The following is a 23,002-nucleotide window of genomic DNA, read 5'->3' on the forward strand; positions in this document are numbered from 1 at the left end:
GTTATTGTCTTATCATTTGTCCAATCATACAAAGTCTCTCTGAAGTAGAGGCATATTTGGCAAAGAAACAGGAAAGCAGCACTTCTCCCAGGCCTTTGCAAGCTCTGGGGGGCCAAGCTCACAAGCAGAACAAGTTTGTCTTCCAGACTCAGATTCAAGGTAGTGAGAAAGACACTAATGGGAGAGAAGTCACTTTGCTGCAATTGCTTCACCACTTTCAGGTTCAATGTCCTACTCCCCAACAACTCTTTCCATAAACTTCCTTTTGCAATGCAGGACTGAGCAGAGGACCCTCCTCTCCTGAGGTTATGAATGGAACTGGCAGGACCAGAAGCACAGCCTCCACAGTGAGAGAAATCCTTGCTGCCGAAGGATAATTGCTCCTGAGTGAAAATGTCCTAAAGAAAGTTTGCAGCTCTCCACACACTTTCAGTTACCAGAATTTTCTCTCTGAAATAACTGAGGCAAGCCACGCACTTTAGAACGTTTCTGTCCTGAGTCATTAGCTAAATCAGACAGCAAGGATGGGGATGAGTTTTTGTTCATCCATTCATCGTTCACTAAATACTTACCATGTGCCAGTTTCTGATTACTACCTACGAATGGACAGGGTATTCATAAAAGTTTTGTAATGTTTTAAAATATTAAAAGTTTTTGTTCTCTGTCAAAAAAAGTTTTACTTAAAAACTTTAAGCCATTGATACAATACAAACTAATCTTTCTATACTTACTCATGAAAACTCTTTTTCTGGATCCTAGAATGAAGAAGACACATGGAACACAGAGCCACAGCCACCTCCCAGCTCACGTCACGTTAGTGAGAAATAAGCCTTTGCTGTAAGCCATTGAAGGTTTGGAGTTATGTTACAAACTCAAGAAAGCTAATGAATACAACAGCCATGTCTTTTTCATCATGCCAAGTAGAGAAACAGAAAAGCCTATCTCCATTGAGTTAATGACGTCCTTGTTCAAACACTAGTGACAGAAGTTGAAAACTAATCAAACAAAAACCAGGGGAAGAACCATAGAGAAATAAGAGGGGTCATAGTCTGTAAGCTTATAAGGAGGTGATGATGCTTCATATGGTATCTAGTATGGTAGACTTCAAACGTTAGTATTTTCACATATCCAAAATAAAGCAGAGGATGATTTATGTAGAGAGACAAGTAGTTTTACATTCACCCTCATTTCACAGATTAGGAAATTGAGGCCCAAGGTGGTACTGTGCCCTTGATTCCCACGTTTTCCCTATCATATTACCTGATAATTAATGCAACACACCGTTTTATTTTTATTTATTTGTTTATTTTTTGAGACAGAGTCTCACTCTGTTGCCTGGGCTAGAGTGCCGTGGCATCAGCCTGGCTCACAGAAACCTCAAACTCCTGGGGGCTCAAGCGATCCTTCTGCCTCAGCCTCCCGAGTAGCTGGGACTACAGGCATGCGCCACCATGCCCGGCTAATTTTTTCTGTATATTTTTAGTTGTCCAGCTAATTTTTCTTTCTATTTTTAGTAGAGACGGGGGTCTCGCTCTTGCTCGGGCAGGTCTCGAACTCCTGAACTCAAACGATCCACCCGCCTCGGCCTCCCAGAGTGCTAGGATTACAGGCGTGAGCCACCACGCCCGGCCAACACACTGTTTTAAATTGAGATAAAATTTGGGGTGATAAGGACTGGATAATGCTGAGAAGCACAAACGCCCCATCTACACAGCGCCCCTAAAGAACATGACTCCTTCAAAGTCCTTCACCCACGCTTCCACGCACCCCTGCAAATTCAGGGTGGACAAAAGTTGACGTCAGCCGAGCGCCCCCACCTTTTTTTGGCCTCCACCCTTCCCGGTAGGCCAAGCGGCGGAGCTGGGAAGCCCAATGAGAAGGGGACGAGCGCGGTTGGGCTGCCCTGCGTCACGTGATGCTCACTAAGCATGGGATTTGGCTCCTGGGAGGCGGAAGTGCCGCTCAGAAGGGGGGCCTTTTGAGGGGTGTGCGGCAGCGGTCTGGGGGAGGAGCTTGAGGCCAGCTGCTATCCGGGTCTTGCCAGCAATCGGGTCCAAGTCTGTGGTATTGTCGTATCGCCGTGTGTACGCCGCCTACTACAGAGACCGGTGGCCCGTTTGCCTGGCAGGAGAAGCCGCACGCGCGAGCGGCCTCGAGGAATGGAAGCGGAGAACGCGGGCAGGTAAAGCCGGGGCGGAGCGCCGCCCTCTCCCCCTCCCCCTTCCGCCCCTTCCCCGCGCCCCTCGCGGCGGCGCTGGCCGGCGGGCGAGCGCGCGCACGCAGGGGTCTTTAAGCGCCGTGGCCGAGTACAAAGGCCGGGGCCGCGCGTGCGCACTGCGTCTAGCTCGGCCGGATTTCTGTGGCTGGTGGCCTAGGCCACCGCGAGGCGGTTCTTGGTACAGCTGGACCGGTCTGCGGTCGCCCCCGATAAGCAGCTGGGCTAGTTAATATTTCTTTCCCGATGCCATCTTTGGCGACGTTTCCCTTCACCCTTCATTACCACGCATAGAGCTGTGAGGCTCGAGCATCATACGTTCTCAGCTCCGGGAGTTTTCATTTTAAAGTTAGTAGATTTATTGTGACTTCCTCCCGAAAGGCTTACTAAAATCAACGTTAAGGGTCACGGATTAGATAGTATTGCTATGGGAATATGTGTAACACTCTCAAGAAGTCAATCTAAAAATTGTCTTTGAGTTTTCCATTGGTCTTGGGATGGTCTTAAGAATCTGTTTTTAAAATGTCCTTTGGAGGAGTGGGAGGTACTACAGGACGTTTTGCAAAAGCAGAGATTTAGAGATTTGAACTCCTGGCAGAAAGCTAAATTTAAAAGTATAAATATGTCAGGGTCTTTTAAAAGATAAAGAAGATTTACATTGAAATGAAATACTATTAGACCTAATGAAGACTTATCCTGACTCTCAGTGGCTCATGGGAGCTGAGACACTTCTGTGGTTCTCTGTTGTTGTCTGTAAAATAGACATTTCTGGGATCTGGTTCTGACATACTGTGAATGGGTATTATATAGAATTGTCACACTAAAGTAACTAAAATAAATTGTCTTAGAGTTAGGAAAAGAGATACATGTAAAGTGTGGACTTTATCCTGACTTTATGGATCAAACCGTGGAATAAATTACTCCAGTTCTTTCCCAGAAGAACTTTACAAATGAATAAGAGAATTCATCAGAACTTGTGGAAAGCACTCTCACCTATGTGATCTTACTTCAGAACAGAATTGAAACTTGGGCAAAGCCTACCATCAAATAAATTGTATATTATAAGGCCTTATCAATATAATGGGACTCCAGTACACTGTTTAGCTCAAAGCCATGACTTATATTGTCTTAACTTCATCCAAAAGGCTATAGACGGCCGGGCGTGCTGGCTCACGCCTGTAATCCTAGCACTCTGGGAGGCTGAGGTGGGAGAATCGCTCGAGGTCAGGAGTTTGAGACCAGCCTGAGCAAGAGCAAGACCCCGGTCTCTACTAAAAATAGAAAGAAATGATTTGGACAGCTAAAAATATATATAGAAAAAAAAATCAGCTGGGCATAGTGGCGCATGCCTGTAGTCCCAGCTACTTGGGAGGCTGAGGCAGAAGGATTGCTTAAGCCCAGGAGTTTGAGGTTGGTGTGAGCTAGGCTGATGCCACGGCACCTAGCCCAGGTAACAGAACAAGACTCTGTCTCAAAAAAAAAAAAAAAAAAGGCTATAGACCATTTTTTTATTTTGGCTTGCAAAGCTTTCACCTTCAGGAAATATGGAAAATTCTGTGTAATACTCTAAAGAGTTTATCCTTGGAGGTTCTGAAATAGCTCAGCCCCCAGGTAATCCTTAAAGAGTGATTCTCTGTCATCCTTTGTGCTAATCAAGAAAAGGAATGCTGGATATAATGAATATACTTTTTGTTTTGGAAGATTAATTGCAAATATTCAAAGAAAAAGATTCCATGAATATAGATTTTTTAAAAAGGGAAAATAGTTCAAAAGTCTTAAAAAGTGCTGAACATCAAATCAACCAGAGAGGAGAAAAGAAGGAATTTTATAAGGAGACTAGTGTGTTTCCAGTGACCTCACGCATGAAAAGGACATTTACCAAAGATGGAAAATAGGGTGCCAAATCAAAAGTGCCTGGAAAAGAATGAAATGGACCACTAAGAACACAGACAGGAAAGATTAACCCTCAAATGAGGATAGGTTTTCTAGAAATGTTAAGGAGACCAAGAAGGACTGTTTTTTTTAATAGTTAGATGTGGATAATGAGGACAAAAAAGATTTGGGTTTTCTGTCCAGTCCACTGGCATGGTGGTAGTAGATGAAAGGAAGTGTAAGTACTTAGTTCTGATTTGGATTTTCATCTCCTATGTTAAGGAAAATGATTGTCAGACTGGAAATGGCAAAATGAATGTCTGTAAGATTTAAATCTCAAGATCAATGAGGGCATGTAAGAGAACTTTTAGGTGCGCTAACAGAAATCACGTGTCCTGGCTTGGATGTGTTTTATTTCAAGGGTGAGGCCAGAATACAGCAGTCTTTGAGTTCTTACAGACAACAGGTGAGGGACCTGAAGCTGGAAATAAACACATGGGTACCTATTTCTTCCAGAGGAGGAGCTGTCCTCTATTGACACTGATTCTGAATAAAATTTTTATTTAGCAGTATTTACTAAGCATTTTTAAAAGAAACTGGTGACTACTGGACTACAGTATAAATCCAGAAAATTGCAAGACCTATATTAGCATTGGGGGGATGCTGACAGGAGGTGCCTACAGTAGACATTATTATTATAGCAAATTTACTATATACCAGGTACCATTTTAAGTGTCTTACATATGCTAACTAACTTAATCCTCATAACCAATGAATTAGGTGCTATTATATCCCATTTTGCAAATGTGGAAGCTGAGACATGAAAAAGTTAAGGAACTTGTCCATACTGCCAGTAAATGGCAGAGCCAAGATTTGAATCCGGGCAGTCTGGTTTTAAAGTCTGCTTCTGGGTAGTGCAGTACTGCTTCTCCTTGTGGGCAAGATTAAGCAGGCAGTCCAGTTAGGTAAAATAAACAACTGGTTTACTACTGAAAGAATCAAGGGCAGACGGAAGAGAGTGCTATACTCATATGCCATGTGACTCTATCCCCAACTTTGTTCCTTTCAACAACTTAATTTCAAGGTGCTGATGGCATGCTGATAAAATTTGTGAGTGACCCAACTCTGGGAAGCTTTCGTGGGATTGATAGATTGAATCAGAGTCCAGATAAATTCTGACTGACTGGAATGATGAATCATCTTTTGTAAAAAAAAGGCACAATCCTGTACTTGGGTGCAGAAAAATCAATGATAAAGTGTGGAATGAGGAGAAGGGCAGTTGTTACTGATGGCAAACTCAGTATGAATCAACAGTATAGTGTGGGTGCCAGAAAAGCTAAAGTATTGGGTTCTCTAGTTTGTCTCCAGAATGAGGATGTTGATAGCGCTGCTCAGTTTCAGGCTGATGAGTGTTCTATTTGATTCTGAGCACCAAAACATGGCCCGATAGTGAAGAAACATGAAATCTTACTGTATGATGACTATTTAGGTGAACTCTAGACTCTGGCTTATTCTAAATCTTAGTGTTCACAGTTTCTAGTAGACTGTACACATGACGAATACATATACTTCTACTCAGCAGTATCAAATGCAGTCTTGTAATGGTTATGGTGCTATTTCACCATAGTTTACATAACTGGACCCCTTTAGTTGAGCATTTGGATTAGTTAGCACTGATCATTACAGTATTGTATACGCTTAAGTGAAGATAATAAAATATATTTAGGAAATAGCAACTTAATTCCTTAAAATAGTGTAAAATAACAGAAGATTAAAGAAGTTGGAGTCATTAATTTTAGAGAAAACCTTAAAGATTTAGTTTTTTAAAGTACAGCAAATCCAAGTTAACTAGACTTCTTAATCAACTCTGCATGGGGTGTATGTGCGTGTGTGTGTGTGTGTGTGTGTGTGTGTGTTTTGAGAAAGACTTTCAGAAAATACAGTTGGCCCTCCATATCTCTGGGTTCCACATCCAAGAATTCAACCAACTGAATCAAAACTATTTGAAAAAAAAATCAATGAAAATAACAATACAACAATAAAAAATAATACAAATTAAAAAAACAATACAGGATAACAACTACTTACCTAGCATTTACATTGTATTAGGTATTTTTTTTTTTTTTTTTTTTTTTTTTTTTTGAGACAGAGTCTCACTCTGTTGCCCGGGCTAGAGTGAGTGCCGTGGCGTCAGCCTAGCTCACAGCAACCTCAGACTCCTGGGCTCAAGCGATCCTACTGCCTCAGCCTCCCGAGTAGCTGGGACTACAGGCATGTGCCACCATGCCCGGCTAATTTTTTTGTATATATATATTTTAGTTGTCCATATAATTTCTTTCTATTTTTAGTAGAGACGGGGTCTCGCTCTTGCTCAGGCTGGTCTCGAACTCCTGACCTCCAGCGATCCACCCGCCTCGGCCTCCCAGAGTGCTAGGATTACAGGCGTGAGCCACCGCGCCCGGCCTGTATTAGGTATTATAAGTAATCTAGAGATGATTTAAAGTAGACAGGTGGTTGTGCATAGGTTATATACAAATGCTATACCATTTTATGTCAAGGACTAGCATCCGTGGATACTGGTATCCTTGAGGAGTCCTGGAACCAGTCCCTGTGTATACAGAGGGATGACTTTACACCGTTCATCAATTTCAGGCAGCTATAAAAACCAATCCAATGACCCCTGTAGTTCAATAGAAGGGGAGTACAAATGGAGGCTAAGAGAGAAAAAGGGGTAAACAACAGGAAACTGTGAGAGGAAAGGTAGCGAAGAACAGTTGGGACAAATGTAAATGAGGAGGGAAGAAAAGCAAGCAAAGGGAAATAAAAGAATTCGTCATGCTTGCAAGTTTGATATCAGAGTTATAGAAAATAAAAAGTCTTTGGGGTCTGTTCTGAGTCTAGACAGATTGAATCCTATTTCCTATACAGTCTCCATATTTGTAGAAATCACTGAATCTAATCCCCTATTTTCATGGTGAAGAGATGCAGGCCTTGAGAGTATGAATGACCTAAATGCTCTCTGTTGCTGTCTCCCTTATAGAAACATTGCAGAATTCTGAATTCTGAAGCAGCAATTATCATATATACATGCAACAAATGTATTTAAGAAATATTTTCACACTGAGGTTGAAACAAGTTTATGCTGCTTATAAATTTAGCTATTATTAAGTAATAGAAGATTCCATTTTTCAGAACACTTTAGTTAACTAGCATTCATATTCGTGAAGGTTTTTATGTAGATGTAATGCTTCTGCCAATAATCCACCCTCTTTCTTTTTGTTCTGGCTGTTGGGAAACTGTTGAGATAATCAGACTAAATTTTTTAATGCTCAAAGATAGTATATTACCTCAGAACTAACACATTTTATTTGCCATAGCTTTATTTTTTCTTTTTGTATTCTAATTTAACCTATTATAAAGTGCCACAGATCATTTTTAGAAAGATTAAGGGATATATCATTACTATAGATAAGTTTCTGGATTTCTTTCAGAATTGATATATATATATCTAATATAAGAGTTCAGTCTTTTTCTTCCTGGTTTTTCACTTTTTATTCAGCCAACTGTGATTTCTAGAATTTTAATTTTCAGTTTCTGAGCCCCACAATTTCTAAAGATGCATAACAACCCGTAACTATACTAAGGGAGGCACATTTTGGAAATTTCTTTTTTTTTTTTTTTTTTTTTTTTTTGAGACAGAGTCTCACTCTGTTGCCCCGGCTAGAGTGAGTGCCGTGGCGTTAGCCTAGCTCACAGCAACCTCAAACTCCTGAGCTCAAGCGATCCTCCTGTCTCAGCCTCCCGAGTAGCTGGGACTACAGGCATGTGCCACCATGCCCGGCTAATTTTTTCTATATATATTTTTAGCTGTCCATATAATTTCTTTCTATTTTTAGTAGAGATGGGGTCTCGCTCTTGCTCAGGCTGGTCTCGAACTCCTGAGCTCAAACGATCCGCCCACCTCGGCCTCCCAGAGTGCTAGGATTACAGGCGTGAGCCACCGCGCCCGGCCTGGAAATTTCTTAAGTGAAGAATTCTTTTGTAATATGAATAGTGACTCCCTAATTTATGTATTGTAAGTTTGGATTTTTGTGAAGTGTTCAAAATGTCGGAGAAACTCTGAGAGCAGTAAAGAAACGTAGGGGAAAAGTGGTAGGTAGGTTGCCTTCCTGACCATGTGACAGGCTAAGAGCAGACCTTGTGCATTCTTTTGGCCACTCATTTATTGTGACTTTGTATCTTTTATATATTCAAGCATCTCAGGAAGCTGCCACTGGCCACAATCTAAAGTTGCAATTCATTATGTTAGAATTTCCCTACGGTAGCTGCTCAAGATCTCTTGATCTAACCTAGCTGTATCAGTCTCCTCATTAGAATATTTAAATCATAAATACTGCACAACCAATATTTTAACAATTTATTGGAAAGAGCTACTAATAGTATTAAGAAAAGTCTGAAAAGAGAAGACATTTTACTTTGTGCCGAGCACCATTCTAAGCACTTCACTTCTCTTCATTTTCGTATTTTACCTTCTAGTCCCTGTCTACATCTATGCAGCCTAGAAAAGAATTTCTTTTCTACTTTAAAATATATATTAAACTTTTCCTGTGCTTTTACATAATAGCAATATATTTAATTTTTACTGGCTGCATAATATTTTCTCATGTTATTGTACTATAGTTTATTAAATCATTGTTATCTTTTTTAATATAATTTGAGAATAATATATTTAAAGAAAGAAAAGTCTTAAGATACAGTTTAGTATTTCTCATGCATGGGTTTTGTGTGTGTCTTTGTTTGTTTGGTGGTTTTTGTTTTTGTTTTTGTTTTGACAAAGTCTCGCTCTGTTGCCCGGGCTAGAGTGCCATGGCATCAGCCTAGCTCACAGCAACCTCAAACTCCTGGGCTTAAGCAATCCTCCTGCCTCAGCCTCCCCAGTAGCTGAGACTACAGGCATGTGCCACCATGCCCAGTTAATTTTTTTTTCTATATATATTTTTAGCTGTCCAGATCATTTCTTTCTATTTTTAGTAGAGACAGGGTCTTCCTCTTGCTCAGGCTAGTCTTGAACTCCCTGACCTTGAGCAATCCTCCCCCCTCAGCCTCCCAGAGTGGTAGGATTACAGGCGTGAGCCACCACACCCGGCCTCTCATGCATTGTTAATCTTTTCTTTACCAATTTACCCATAAAGGTAGCTTGAAGTTGGATTCCAATGATTTGTTCATTGGGACTGGGCCTCTGTTTATCTTTTTTTGTTTGGAGAGATAGATTCTCACTGTTGCTCTGGCTAGAGTGCTGTGACATCAGCCTAGCTCACAGTACCCTCCAACTCCTAAGCTCAAGCCATCCTCCTCCTCAGCCTACCAAGTAGTTGGGACTGCAGGCATGGTACCACACCTGGCTATTTCTTTCTTTCTTTTTTTTTTTTTTTGGTAGAGACAGGGTCTTGATCTTGTTCAGGCTAGTCTTGAACTCCTGAGCTCAAGTGATCCTCCCGCCTTGGCTTCCCAGAGTGCTAGGATCACAGGCGTGAGCTACTGTGCCCAGCCGGCCTCTATTTATCTTTGAGCTTCCAACATTCTAGCCCTGCCACCCATGGGTAGTCTGTTACCTTGTGTCTTGCTAGGCCATGTAAGCTTGTTCGGGGAATGCTTTAGTTTGCTTTCCCCCCTCCTTAACCATTTTATTGAGATATGATTTACGTACTACAGAATTCACCCATTTAAAGTGTACTCGTTTGCCATTTTAATCTCTGCTTTCTGAGCTTCCTATTCTCTTTCTCCACATGTCACAGGGAAAGAAAACTGATTACTAGGGTACCTTGCTGTAGAAAACATGACTTTTATCTCCAAATGGTAAATGATACTTTTCCATTTTATTTCCATTTTTCTTCCTCCTGTATATGTAATGGCATTATTTGGCATTAGCTATAACTTGAATTTCATCAAAAATGTGTTTACTTCCCTAGCTTTGTGCTGATATTAATAGCAACAGCTTGAGATAGTAGTTTAAGGTCATCAGAAATGAATTTTTGAAGTTGTTTTCTTTGAAGGCCTACATTCTTTATTTTGAACAGAATACTTTGAAGAAAGTTTGTTTTTTGTTTTTTGGTTTTTTTTGTTTTTTTTTTTTCCAGAAATGGGGTCTTGCTCTGTCACTCAGACTAGAGTCCAGTGGCATGGTCATTGCTCACTGCAGGCTTGGACTACTGGGTACTCAATCAATCCTGTCGCTTTAGCCTCCTGAGCAGCTAGGACTAGAAGTGTGCAACACCATGCCCGGCTAATTTTTTAAAAAATTTTTTGTAGAGATGGGATCTTACCATATTGCTCAGGCTGGTTTCGAACTCTGGGCTTCAAGTGATCCTCCTGCCTCAGCCTCCCAAAGTGTTGGGATTATAGGCATGAGCTACCATGCCCGGTCCAAAGTTTAAATCAGGTTCAGAGGAGAGGTTTAGAGGGTTTTTTTCTTTGTTAAATTTAACACATATTTCCAAAATATCCATGTCTAGTTGCTATTTAATGACTGTCTTAGTCTATTTTTTGGTGCTGTAACAGAATAACACAGACTGAGTAACTTATAAACAACAGAAATTTTTTTGGCTCACAGTTCTTGAGGCTGGGAAGTCCAACATCAAGGAGCTACATATGGTGAGGCCCTTCTTGCTGTATCATAACATGGCAGAAGGTATCACATGACCAGAGAGGAGGAGATGGGAAGGGGGTTGAATTCATCCTTTTATCAGGAATCCACTCCTGAGATAATCCATTAATCCATTCATGGAGACGGAGCCTTCATGGCTCTCAACACTGTTGCATCAAGGATTAAATTTTCAACATATGCACTTTGGAGGACACATTGAAACCATACCAGTGGCAACAAAACAAAACGAAAACCACCAAGATAAAAAACAAATCTAAAGAATAAATAAGTAAACAGGCAAATAAACCAAAAGAGAACCTTAAGTTAGACTGGAGATCTCTGTGAGAAGGTGATTAAATACTGAAGGTAGGCACAGAAATTGTTATTTGTGGACATTTTAACCCCGTATGGATTGACAGGCCTTTCAAGTCTGCCTACTAGAAAATTCCCATGATCTCATTTCAGAGAAAGTACAGACTGACTTGACAGGACTGGTAAGTTTTATTGGTGACACATCTAGTCATTAAACAGTGTGAGAGTTAGTGCTTGGTTAGTAAGTACTCAGTAAAGGTTGAGTGAATGTGTACATACAGGAATAGATCTTCCTCCTCTCTCGCCTCCCTATTATCTATTCTAAATAAATACTGCAATCTGGTCACAAAGTATTTGGATCCTGAAGGTTTTTTTATACCTGATCTCTTAAGCTTACATTTGGGTTTAATTTTATCACCATTATATCTTATTCTTCATTGTTCTTTCAGCTATTCCCTTCAGCCAGCTCCAGCTTTTTATACCTTTCCGTTTCAACAAATGATGGCTGAAGCTCCCAGTGTGGCAGTTCTGAGTGAACAGCAAATGCCAGCGGAAGTTCCAGCCCCAGCTCCTGCTGAAGAACCTGTACAAGGTACTTTTCACCATGATAGTTTAGAAAATTAGATACTGGATCGACCAATTTATTTAAGAAAGGGTTTAATGATGAATTAAAATTTCCAGCTCTATTTTAGTGTTAAAAAATTTAATCTATTTTTTTAAGTACTTAGTATGTGCTAAGCACTCTGATACATTCTAGGGAATAAAAGAACATGGATTCTGCCCTCGAATATCTCCTAATCTAGTAGAGGAAAGTAATAAGTAAACACACATTCCACCTTAGCACACTACGTGGTGAAGAGGAGCACGGGATGGGTGCTCTGAGAGCTCCCAGGGTTGGCACCTAACTCGGACTGAGGCCTCAGAGGCTGGTTCCCAGAGCAGAGAGGTCTGAATAACACCAGAGCTCTGGAACTCCACGGGTGAAGGGACTTCAGCCCCGTGAAGAATGGAGCAGGAAAGAGTCCAGGCTGAAGGAGCAGCACGCGCCAAGGCACAGACATGCAGAAGTGTGGCAGAGTCAAAACGCTGAGGGATTCTGTGTCCTTGAAGTCTGGGGTGTAGCAAGGAAATGGTGAGAGGTGAGGCTGGATAAGGGGCAGTTGAGGCTTGTTTTTTATCCTAAAGAGGTATATTCTATCATGAAGGCAACAGGGAGCTGTTAAGAGAATACAAGCAAAGGGATGGTTTAAATGGATTTGCATTTTAAAAAATTAGCTTGGAAATATTATCAAGGATAGAGCGGAAAGTAGAGAGCAAGGCAGAACTTGGGGACACGGAGTAGACTAGAAACTGAAAAATATGGGGAAGAAACAAGGACTTGAAAGGGTGGAGAAAGACAGAGTTAGGAAATACTCAGGAGGTAGAATTACTTACCTGTGGTTAATGGCCTTCACGTGGGGGATGAGGGAGAAGTTGGAGTCCAGAATTAACTTCCAGGTTTCTGGCAATAGGCAGTTGGTTAAAGGAGATGCCACTCACCAAGATAGAGAGTTAGAAGAAACAGAGAATAGATTTAGGGGGTGGGAGAGTAGGTGGAGAGAAGGTAATGATTTTCTCCAGTATAACAGTATTTGTATGAGAATCATGCTCAGAGTTTTGGTTTACAATTCCAAAAACACATCTAACTACGTTTCTGAACTAGGACTTGCCCAGGTACAAGCCAGTGATGGTGGATCACTTGGTATAGGGGGTATGCTAAGGCAGAAGAGAGGAAGAACTGCCTTGATTCTGCTAGGCTTGGTTGGGGAAATGTCAAATAGGGGTAGAATGGGTTAGAGGCCCGAGAAATTAGGAGAGATGCTAAAGAACTAAGGCTAAGAAAACCAAGGTTTCCTGTTGGGTAACTTTAGGTCAGTGGTTTTCAACCAAGGATGATTTTGCCCCGCAAAGGACATTTGGTATTGATCAGATACACTTTTGATTGTCAGGACTAGCAGGATGCTACTGGCTACTAGTGGATAAAGGTCAGCGTGCTGTTAAACATTCTATAATGTGCAAGACAGCCATCCACAACAAAAAATTATTTAGCCTAGATGTTAATGTTGTGGAAGTTGAGAAACTCTGCTTAAGGCCCTGAGATCAGATCCCTAGTCTTGCCTTTTAAAAAATATTGCCAGCCCAGAGATTTTATTCTCAGCACCTCTAAATTCACCTCTTTGACTGTGTGTGGAACAGAGTATTACCTTGTAATCTCTAAAACAAGCCCGCAAACCATTTGAGGTTTTCTACTTCTGGAAATTATGGGGAAATTGAGTTAAAATGTTTTCCTTCCTTCCTGTTTTTCTATTTATCCTTATATTTGTTTACTTAATTATTTATGTATTTATAATTAGAATTCCTATAAAATGGTACCTAGATACTTTGTATCCCTGGGAAGGCCAAGATGCTAAGTAAGATGGTATAGAAAATCAGTCTATGATTATCACAGGTGTTTCTTCCCAAGCTAGCAGGGGAAGGAGGGTGGGGTTGGGGCCTGCATGAACGCAGTTCTAGGGTGAAAGAAGGGGAAGATATTGCAGAAGAAACAACTTATGGGAATATAAGAGCTCATTTTGGGGGAAATGAGTAAAACGGGTGTTGATAGAGTAACTTTTCTGGGAAAGCAGTCAAAATTTTTAAGTTAAGATTTTCTGCATTTGCATTCTGGAAATCATTGTGTTTCAGAGCCTCCAAAAGGAAGGAAAAGAAAATCCAGAACAACAGAACCAAAAAAACCAGCGGAACCCAAAAAACCTGCTGAGTCAAAAAAATCTGGCAAATCCACAAAATCAAAAGACAAGCAAGAAAAAATTACAGACACGTTTAAAGTGAAAAGAAAAGTGGACCGTTTTAATGGTGTTTCAGAAGCTGAACTTTTAACCAAGACTCTTCCTGATATTTTGACCTTCAATCTGGACATTGTCATTGTAAGGATTTTTGCCCTTGATTGTTATTTTTATTTATTTTTTTAATTTTTGATATATTTTTAAATTTAAAAATTGTTTCGTCATAGTTGAGTTGGTTTCCCCCATTTCTTGGTGACAAGAACCCCTTGTTTGATTTTATAAATAGCATGGGGGATTAGCTTTACTTAACAGTTGTTTTTGTAAATAGCATTTTGCTGAAAAGAACCATTTCTAAGAATCCTTTTGGTGATAAACAGTGTCACCTTCATGAGATTGTGTTATATGGGGGATAAGCATCACATTGGGACTGTCTGGGTTCAAATCCTGTTTCAAGTATGACCTTGGACAAGCATTAACCTTTCTAAACACCAGTTTCCTCATTGATATGCCAGGGGTGATAAAAATACCTCCCTTATAGGGTTGCAATTAAATGAAATAATCCATGTGGATTATTTAGATTGCATGATATGTGTGAGAACTCCATAAATGATAGCACTGATTTTGGACTTTTATTTTTGTCAGTAACTGTAAGACACATCGGCATGTACACAACTGTGTAGGTGATATGGAGTAAGCTACTTGCTCGGAGTTAAAAACCAGACTTGTGGCAGGCCGTGAGCTCAGATTGATTGAGTAGGACCTCTCTGTTTTCAGACTGAAGGCAGCCCAGTCAGTGAGGATAAGGGGCCTAGGATCACGAGGGAGTCAAACCGGTTTTTAAAAACAACAGCAAAACTTTTAATATAAAGGAAATTGCTTTCCTCTATGTGGAATACTTTGTTCAAACCAAGAGTAGTAATTGATAAATGATATTGCTTATGATGCTAGATTACATTTGTGTTTTGATCAATTCAGTTTTGTTTACCATTGCTCCATAGAAGCCCTAAGGCTTAAGTCCTACCTTTTAAGACTAAAATGTATAATTATTTTGTTTTATAGATTGGCATAAACCCAGGACTCATGGCTGCTTACAAAGGGCATCATTACCCTGGACCTGGAAACCATTTCTGTAAGTGGTTACTTTTTTTATTAATTTACTTTTAAGTTAAGTTATATGTCTTTGTTAATGGGGTTTTTTTTTTAACTGTATTTTTAAAAAGAAAGAGACTGTGTAAATATGTATTCATGTTTCATATTCTCTGTGTTTGTATGTACATGAAAACAAAGAGTTTGAAGTGATATGTCACCATTAACATTTTGGTACACAAGAGTAGAAGGACATGAAAAAGTACTTTCCCTTTTGTTTGAATTGTTTTTAATGAGTTTTACTACTTTTTATAATTTTTTTTTTTTTTTTCAGAGACAGGGTCTCACTCTGTCTCCCAGGCTGGATTGCAGTAGCGTGATCATAGCTTACTGTAACCTCAAGCTTCTGGCTCAGGCAATCCTCCCTCCTCAGCCTCCCAATTGCAGGCACTCGCCACAACACCGGCTAAAATTTTCACAGAGACGAGGTCTTGCTGTGTTTTCCAGACTGGTCTGAAATTCCTGGCCTCAGCTGGTCTCCCTGCCTCTACCTCCCAAAGTGCTGGGTTTACAGGAGTGAGCCACTGTGCCTGGCCTAAATGATTTTTTAAAAATTGTTATCATAGACCTAGTAATAATAGCACATTTTTGTGGGAACGCAGACAGAAAACTCACTTTTCTAGATTTTTGTGGATTTCCTAGGAAAACAGAAAATAGTCATAAGGACTCACTTTTAAAGTGAGCTTTACAACCAAGTATAACTACTGTTGCATTGCCCTGTATATGTGTCGGTTGTCTTACGTGACACTGCCTGCTAGAACAGTGCGTGTAGTGGGCCCTCAGGAAATACTAACTGATTATCTAATAGTAATATTAAAAACATATAGGGAAAATGATAGTTTTTGGAACTATTAACATATTGTCTCTATAATTTTAAAAGAGTTTTTCCCTAGGGAAGTTTTTTCTAGAGAAGTCTAGTTTTTTTCTAGGGAGCTTTTAATTTTCTCCACTGTCAAGGTGTTTCCGTGTTTTTAGTCTATTGGTGTACATGTTTATCTGTGAGTTATTCCAGGAACAGGTGGTGGTATCGTCAGTTATCGAAAAGGAAAACAAATAATTTTAAAGTTTCCTACACTAACTAGCTATTTATTCTCAGATAGGCATTTACCATAACCCCCTGTGCAAAAGAGATGATAATAGTATTTCGTAAGATAATTATGATGACTAAATGAGATAATCCATGAGAAGGGCTTAGCATATTACCCAGCACATAGTAATTGCTCAGTATGGTATGTAGCCTTTAATTTTAAATATCCTAGATCTTTTTTTTAAATATCAAGAATAAGAATGTAGACTACCACATCAGTTCTTTGAACAAACGCCTTTGACCTTCTGCAGAAATAAACTGAACTCTCTTTTCACAGGGAAGTGTTTGTTTATGTCAGGGCTGAGTGAGGTCCAACTGAGTCATATGGATGACCACACTTTACCAGGAAAGTATGGTATTGGGTTTACCAATATGGTGGAAAGGACAACACCAGGCAGCAAAGATCTTTCTAGGTAATTACACAGCATTTATTTTTATGGGTTGCAGTCTTGACCATGCTGATGCCTGGATACTCTAGGAACAGCGTGTGTCTCTTGTTCAAGCTGAGCATAACAAATGTGTGATGTGATCTTTTATTGAAAGCTGCCTGGATTCAGCATATTATAAATATTGCCATATTTATATATTTTTACTACTTTTTAATTCAATTTTAGTAAAGAATTTCGTGAAGGAGGACGTATTCTAGTACAGAAATTACAGAAATATCAGCCACGAATAGCAGTGTTTAATGGAAAATGTAAGATTTACTTTTAAATTTCATCTTTTTTCTTTGCTAACACTATGGGCAATGTAAATATCTTTGTATTTCATTTTAGGTATTTATGAAATTTTTAGTAAAGAAGTTTTTGGAGTAAAGGTTAAGAACTTGGAATTTGGGCTTCAGCCCCATAAGATCCCAGACACAGAAACTGTAAGTCTTTAAAATTACACTTGTAAATCAGCTAAATATGAATTTTTTTCTAGCTAATTTACCTTTTGTGTCTATCCATTATAATTTATGCCATGAAAAAACCACACTATATTTTGCTGACTAATAATTGCAAATGAATTCATATACTGTTAAGAGTTTTATTAAAAAGAAAAACATTTGTCAGCTAAGTGTCTTAATGATGTTATGTTATTCAGCTAAAATATTGAGAGGAATTGGCTCACATACTGCATTCAAAATATATTTAATGACTTATAGTTGTGAAATTCAAATGGTTTAACCCTTGTAGTCAGTTGTGAAACAAACATGTAAACACAGACATGTTCCTGATTAGTCAAACTAATTGCCTCATTTATATATCTTAGCCCAACTTCATTTTATTTTTTTTATTTTTATTTATTTATTTATTTTTGAGACAAGGTCTCTTTCTGTCACCTGGGCTAGAGTGCAGCGGCATCATCATAGCTCATTGCAAATTCAAATTCCTGGGCTCAAGCAATTCTCCTGCCTAAGCCTCCAGAATAGCTGGGACTGGAGGTATACACCACCACGCCTAGCTAATTTTTCCATATTTTTTGTAGAGACGGGATCTCGTTCAGTCTGGTCTCAAACTCTTAGCCTAAAGCAAATCTCTGGACTTGGCCTCCCGAAGTGTTAGGATTACAGGCATGAGCCACAGCACCCAGCCCCACCTTCATTTTGGAGCCATATAAATAATACAGCCCAGACAAACATCTAACCAACCTAATTGGCATTTGATACTGTTGTCTTTTATATAAAACCATCATGAAATAACACAGTAGTTTTCAAACTATCATTTCTGCACAGCTTCTACAGACATTTGGTTCCAATTTTTGCTTCTTAAATACAGTTTTAAGTTTTGTTTACACTTTTAAAAAAAACACAGTGCACAGACTTACATGCTGTATATATAACATTTTAAATCATGGAGAACCAATGTGCTTTGTGGAGACCTCAGAATGTTTTTGCCACCTACATTCATCTGAACTTCTCCTTTTAAATTTTTTGTTTCTAATTTCTTATAAATATGCAATTGATGAGTTAGGTTGTAACACCAGTTTTTATTTAAATGGAGGCCCACCTTTGTCTACTTGATTAAAATTGAACAAGTGAGTTCACTTCTCTCTGTAGGTACTACATCATTGTCTGTTGAATGCCAGGCAAGGCTCTTAGATATATGTGATCACAGAAGTACAATAATAAGTGAACTTGGATCATATCATGATAGGTAGTTTTAGCTCTTATAATGAGCTTTGAGTGCATTTATCTTTTTTTTTTTTTTTTTTTTTTTTTGAGACAGAGTCTCACTCTGTTGCCCAGGCTAGAGTGAGTGCCGTGGCGTCAGCCTAGCTCACAGCAACCTCAGACTCCTGAGCTCAAGCGATCCTCCTGCCTCAGCCTCCCGAGTAGCTGGGACTACAGGCATGCACCACCATGCCCGGCTCATTTTTTTCTATATATATTTTTAGCTGTCCATATAATTTCTTTCTATTTTTAGTAGAGGTGGGGTCTCGCTCTTGCTCAGGCTGGTCTCGAACTCCTGAGCTCAAACGATCCGCCCACCTCGGCCTCCCAGAGTGCTAGGATTACAGGCGTGAGCCACCGCGCCCGGCCTGAGTGCATTTATCTTTTAAAATGTATTCTTAGGCCGGGCGCGGTGGCTCACGCCTGTACTCCTAGCACTCTGGGAGGCCGAGGTGGGTGGATCGTTTGAGCTCAGGAGTTCGAGACCAGCCTGAGCAAGAGCGAGACCCCACCTCTACTAAAAATAGAAAGAAATTATATGGACAGCTAAAAATATATATGGGAAAAAAAAAAAAATTAGCCGGGCATGGTGGCGCATGCCTGTAGTCCCAGCTACTCGGGAGGCTGAGACAGGAGGATCGCTTGAGCTCAGGAGTCTGAGGTTGCTGTGAGCTAGGCTGACGCCACGGCACTCACTCTAGCCTGGGCAACAGAGTGAGACTCTGTCTCAAAAAAAAAAAAAAAAGTATAAAATGTATTCTTTATCATGAAATATTAAGTTATTGATGTTAGTGATTAAACTTTAAAAATTTAATTTGTCAAGTTTCTAAATTGTTTTAATTGAATATCATCTTGAGATTGGACAATATGCTGTTAAAAAACCTTGTAACATTTACACCTACATACCCTTATGAATCAGGATTTTCTAAATGCCGCATAACCAAAACAAAATAAACAAATAGTATGTTTTTTCCTGTGGTACGTGATATGGAGGCCAATTTAAAAATAGCAATGAATGTCAACAATTCATCAGCCTCATTCATATATATATATATATATATACACACACACATACACACACACGCATATATATATAAAAAAAGAGTTGTGTTCTTTCAAGGACAATTTGTCACCATCAACCAAAATGATAAATGGAATTGTCTTTTTAGCAATTCCACTTCTAGGAATTTATCTAACAGATATACTCACATGTATTTGAAATTAAATATGTATAAGGTTTTTCACTACAGCTTATAATAGCGAAAGATTGGAAACAACCTAAATGTCCACAGTTAGACTCTGGTTAGATAAATTATGAAAGTACTACACAGCAAAAAGGAAGCTCTTTTTACTTTGATTTTTGATACAGAATTTCTCTCTGAAACACACTGTTGAGTAAAAAAAGCAACGAGTAGAGCACGTTACCATCTGTGTGTTTTTTAAAAAGGAATAGACACCTTTGGTTGTATATTCATGGAATACTTCTGGCAATATTGATTGCCCTTTGGGAAGGGAACTAGGTGGATAGAGACAGTTGGGTAGGAAGACTCCTTCATATGCTCAGGCCCTTTTGTCCTTTCTGAATTTACTTGCTGTTAAAAAGAGGAGACTATTAATTCATAGATGAACATTGTGGGGGGAGCCTCATTATTTTCTATTTATTGACTTGGTAATAAATAAATATTACAGATTTAAACTTAAACACAACTATTTTTATTGATCTTATATATATTTATATGTGGTTAAGTATCAAGTTATTAACCCAAGTAAAGATATGTTTTCTAATCTCAATATGAATGGATTCAGTAGAATTGTAAGATTTCTGAAACTGTAAAATCTTATGATTCTAGCTCTGTTATGTTATGCCATCATCCAGTGCAAGATGTGCTCAGTTTCCTCGAGCCCAGGACAAAGTTCATTACTACATTAAGCTGAAGGACTTACGAGATCAGTTGAAAGGCATTGAACGAAACACAGACGTTCAAGAGGTGCAATATACATTTGACCTACAGCTTGCCCAAGGTATGTTGCTGTTAGCACTCCTTTTATTCATACCACGTATATATGCATTGTAGAAAGTATGTTTGGATTTAAAACCAGAGCAGAGAGAACAATTATATTTGCAGCCAGAGTGTTCCTGATAATAGATACTGGTTATTGTTTTCCTTTCATCAAGATCTTCTGTCTGCTCTGGGTACTCCTATAGACATTGAGCATCTAAGAAACATTGTACCCCACCTAAAATTAAATGTAGTAGGTTTTTACAGTTCCTATGAGTTAATTTACTATATGCTACAAAGAGTTGAAAAGATTGTAGTGAAGGATGTATCTCAGTATCTATGAACATTCAAGAAAAAGAATCGTTCATGATTTCTGAATAAAAGGTATTTTCAAAATTGTGGCACAAAATCAGTTTTAAATCCTTTTCACCCCTCCTCACAGAGGATGCAAAGAAGATGGCCGTTAAGGAAGAAAAATATGATCCAGGTTACGAAGCAGCATACGGTGGTGCTTATAATGAAAATCCATGCAATAGTGAACCCTGCAGCTTCTCTTCAAATGGGCTAAGTATGTTCCCCTCCATATGTGAATTCCTTTCAAAGACTTGCTTTTGTCAGCATGGGGGGAAAATTTAATAGAAAGAGAGTGAAGTATTAAAGAATGGCGCTAAACGACGGGTATACTCAGTCATACATTGGTGTAAAGGACATTGGCAACTAAGCAGCGGGGAGGATGGGAAGGGGCTGAGGGGTAAAAACGTACCTATCAGGTACAACGTGCACTACTCTGGCGACAGGTGCACTAAAAGCCCTGACTTTGGCACGATACAATTCGCCCATGTAACAAAAACACTTGTATCCCTTAATATTTTGAAATTAAAAAAATAATAAAGAGTGGGAATAGTAATATAAAAATTTATTTAGTTACTAAGAATGAAAATGTGATGGTTATTTGATGTTTAACTACACAAAATTTTATAGCTCATTTTCAAGTCATGGATTCTAAGCCATTCTAGTTGCATTTTCCTTTAATAACAAATGGGATTTATCATTCCTGCATCTGAAAATAGAACAGAAACTTAGAATTGCATTCAGGAAGCTTGCTTAACTATTATAATAATTCTCCTTCACCAGACTGTTGAGTCTCCTAATTTGATCATTTAAAACTTCTCAGTAGCATAAACTAACATCCTTTTCCCTTCTTAGCAGCTGACAGTGCTGAGTTAAGAGGAGAATCAGCTCTCCATAACATTCCAAATGGGCAGTGGATGACCCAGTCCTTCACAGACCAGATTCCTTCCTTTCATAATCATTGTGGAACTCAAGAACAGGAAGAAGGAAATCATGCTTAAAAATGGCGTTGCTCAGCTCTGCTTCAATGCTGCAGTTTTAATGCAGTTGTCAAGAAGTAGAACCTCAGTTTGCTAACTGAAGTACTTTATTAGTATTTTACTCTAGTGGTGTAATTATAGTACAGAACAATTGTGTGGTAGTATGAACTCTGTGAACCTAAGTAGCTTGAAGGAAAAAAGTAGGGTTTTTGTATATGAGTTTTTGTATCATTCCAGCTTTTTATATACTATATTTCATTTATGAAGAAATTCATAATTTCTTTCGGGAGTCACTTTTGTTCTGTAATTTTAAAATACAACAGTCTGAATATTTATAGTTGAGTCTTAACTGTGCGTACACCCAGATATACCGTTAGCCCTTTTATGTCTAAGAAGGGGGTGCTAATAACAATTACCACAGGTAAAGAGGCAAAGGTGCTGATTTTCGTATATGAAGTTAACCTTCAGTGGAGTCTCATTTGTTACTTTTTAGTGGTAACCAAGGGTAAACTCAGAGCTCCTTGAATCAGATGCACACTCTGACCTCTTTGCTTTACTGTTGGTGAGTGTTGGTGAGAGTTGCTTAGTAGTAGAAATGTAGAGTATGGCCTTGCAGTAGCAAAGCTAACCTGCCCTTACCTGACAGGGCACTGGGCCCTGGCTTTGGCCTCCTCACTCCTGTGCGTTAATCCTCGAATAGGCAGTAACTATTCTGGAATGATAGGTTCCAGAGATTGCATAGACCTTTTACATTTTGTTACTCATGTCTGTTTTACTTGAGACACATAAATTTGATAGGGAAGGAACTGAATTTCTCTGTCAGTATTTATTACCATTTTAATTTTATCCTCCTTGGCTTTAAGGATGTGACATGGAAAGAGATAAGAAATGAACTTTTCAGGCTGAGCAAGAAGATACTGGAGGTGTTTGATAATCTTATTTAAACTGGTGCTTTATATATAAAGTACATGAGATGTACTAAAATAGATAATAATACAGAATTTTTCTTGCTAGGTAAATCTAATAAGCCAATAATTTAAAAAATTTTTTCTATTTGCTGTTTGTTACTGTGGACTAAGTGAACCTCATGGAAAGTTGGTTTGAATTATGTACCTTTGTGATTTTCTAATGCATTTTCCATGGTGCTACAATAGTCCAGACTACTAAGTCTGATAGGTATTAAAGCTGGGTATTCAGAAATGCCATTTGCATTTACTCCTAATCACTCTTAAATATTCAGATTTCATATATACCCAGGGAGCATGCTGTTTTTTCAATATAAAATATTCATGAGGTTTTTATCCACCGGGAGGTTATATAGCTTGTTCTTCTCTTAATAGTAAGAGAAAAAAATTGTTGTGAATTTTAACATGCTTTTTAGCTGTAGCTATGATGGATTTTATGTTTCCTAAGGTC

At 39.0% G+C, this 23,002-nt stretch overlaps 1 protein-coding gene across 2 annotated transcripts; it reads left to right on the top strand.

The window, feature by feature from the left end:
• The first annotated feature begins 1,993 nt into the window (after positions 1–1,993).
• Positions 1,994–21,853, top strand: TDG (thymine DNA glycosylase). 2 transcript variants are annotated; one of them, XM_069490354.1, is made up of 10 exons: positions 1,994–2,182; positions 11,492–11,634; positions 13,767–14,008; positions 14,927–14,996; positions 16,378–16,513; positions 16,715–16,797; positions 16,877–16,971; positions 20,106–20,277; positions 20,698–20,823; positions 21,462–21,853. In XM_069490354.1, exons 1-10 carry the CDS (start codon positions 2,160–2,162, stop codon positions 21,605–21,607), a joined length of 1,236 nt encoding a protein of 411 aa, XP_069346455.1. In that variant the 5' UTR covers positions 1,994–2,159; the 3' UTR covers positions 21,608–21,853. The 2 variants fall into 2 exon arrangements, with proteins under 2 accessions (XP_069346455.1, XP_069346456.1); XM_069490355.1 differs by having other exon boundaries at positions 21,465–21,853.
• Positions 21,854–23,002: the final 1,149 nt, after the last annotated feature.

This window comes from Eulemur rufifrons, chromosome 16 (assembly GCF_041146395.1).
Source record: "Eulemur rufifrons isolate Redbay chromosome 16, OSU_ERuf_1, whole genome shotgun sequence".
Lineage (NCBI taxonomy): Eukaryota > Metazoa > Chordata > Mammalia > Primates > Lemuridae > Eulemur > Eulemur rufifrons.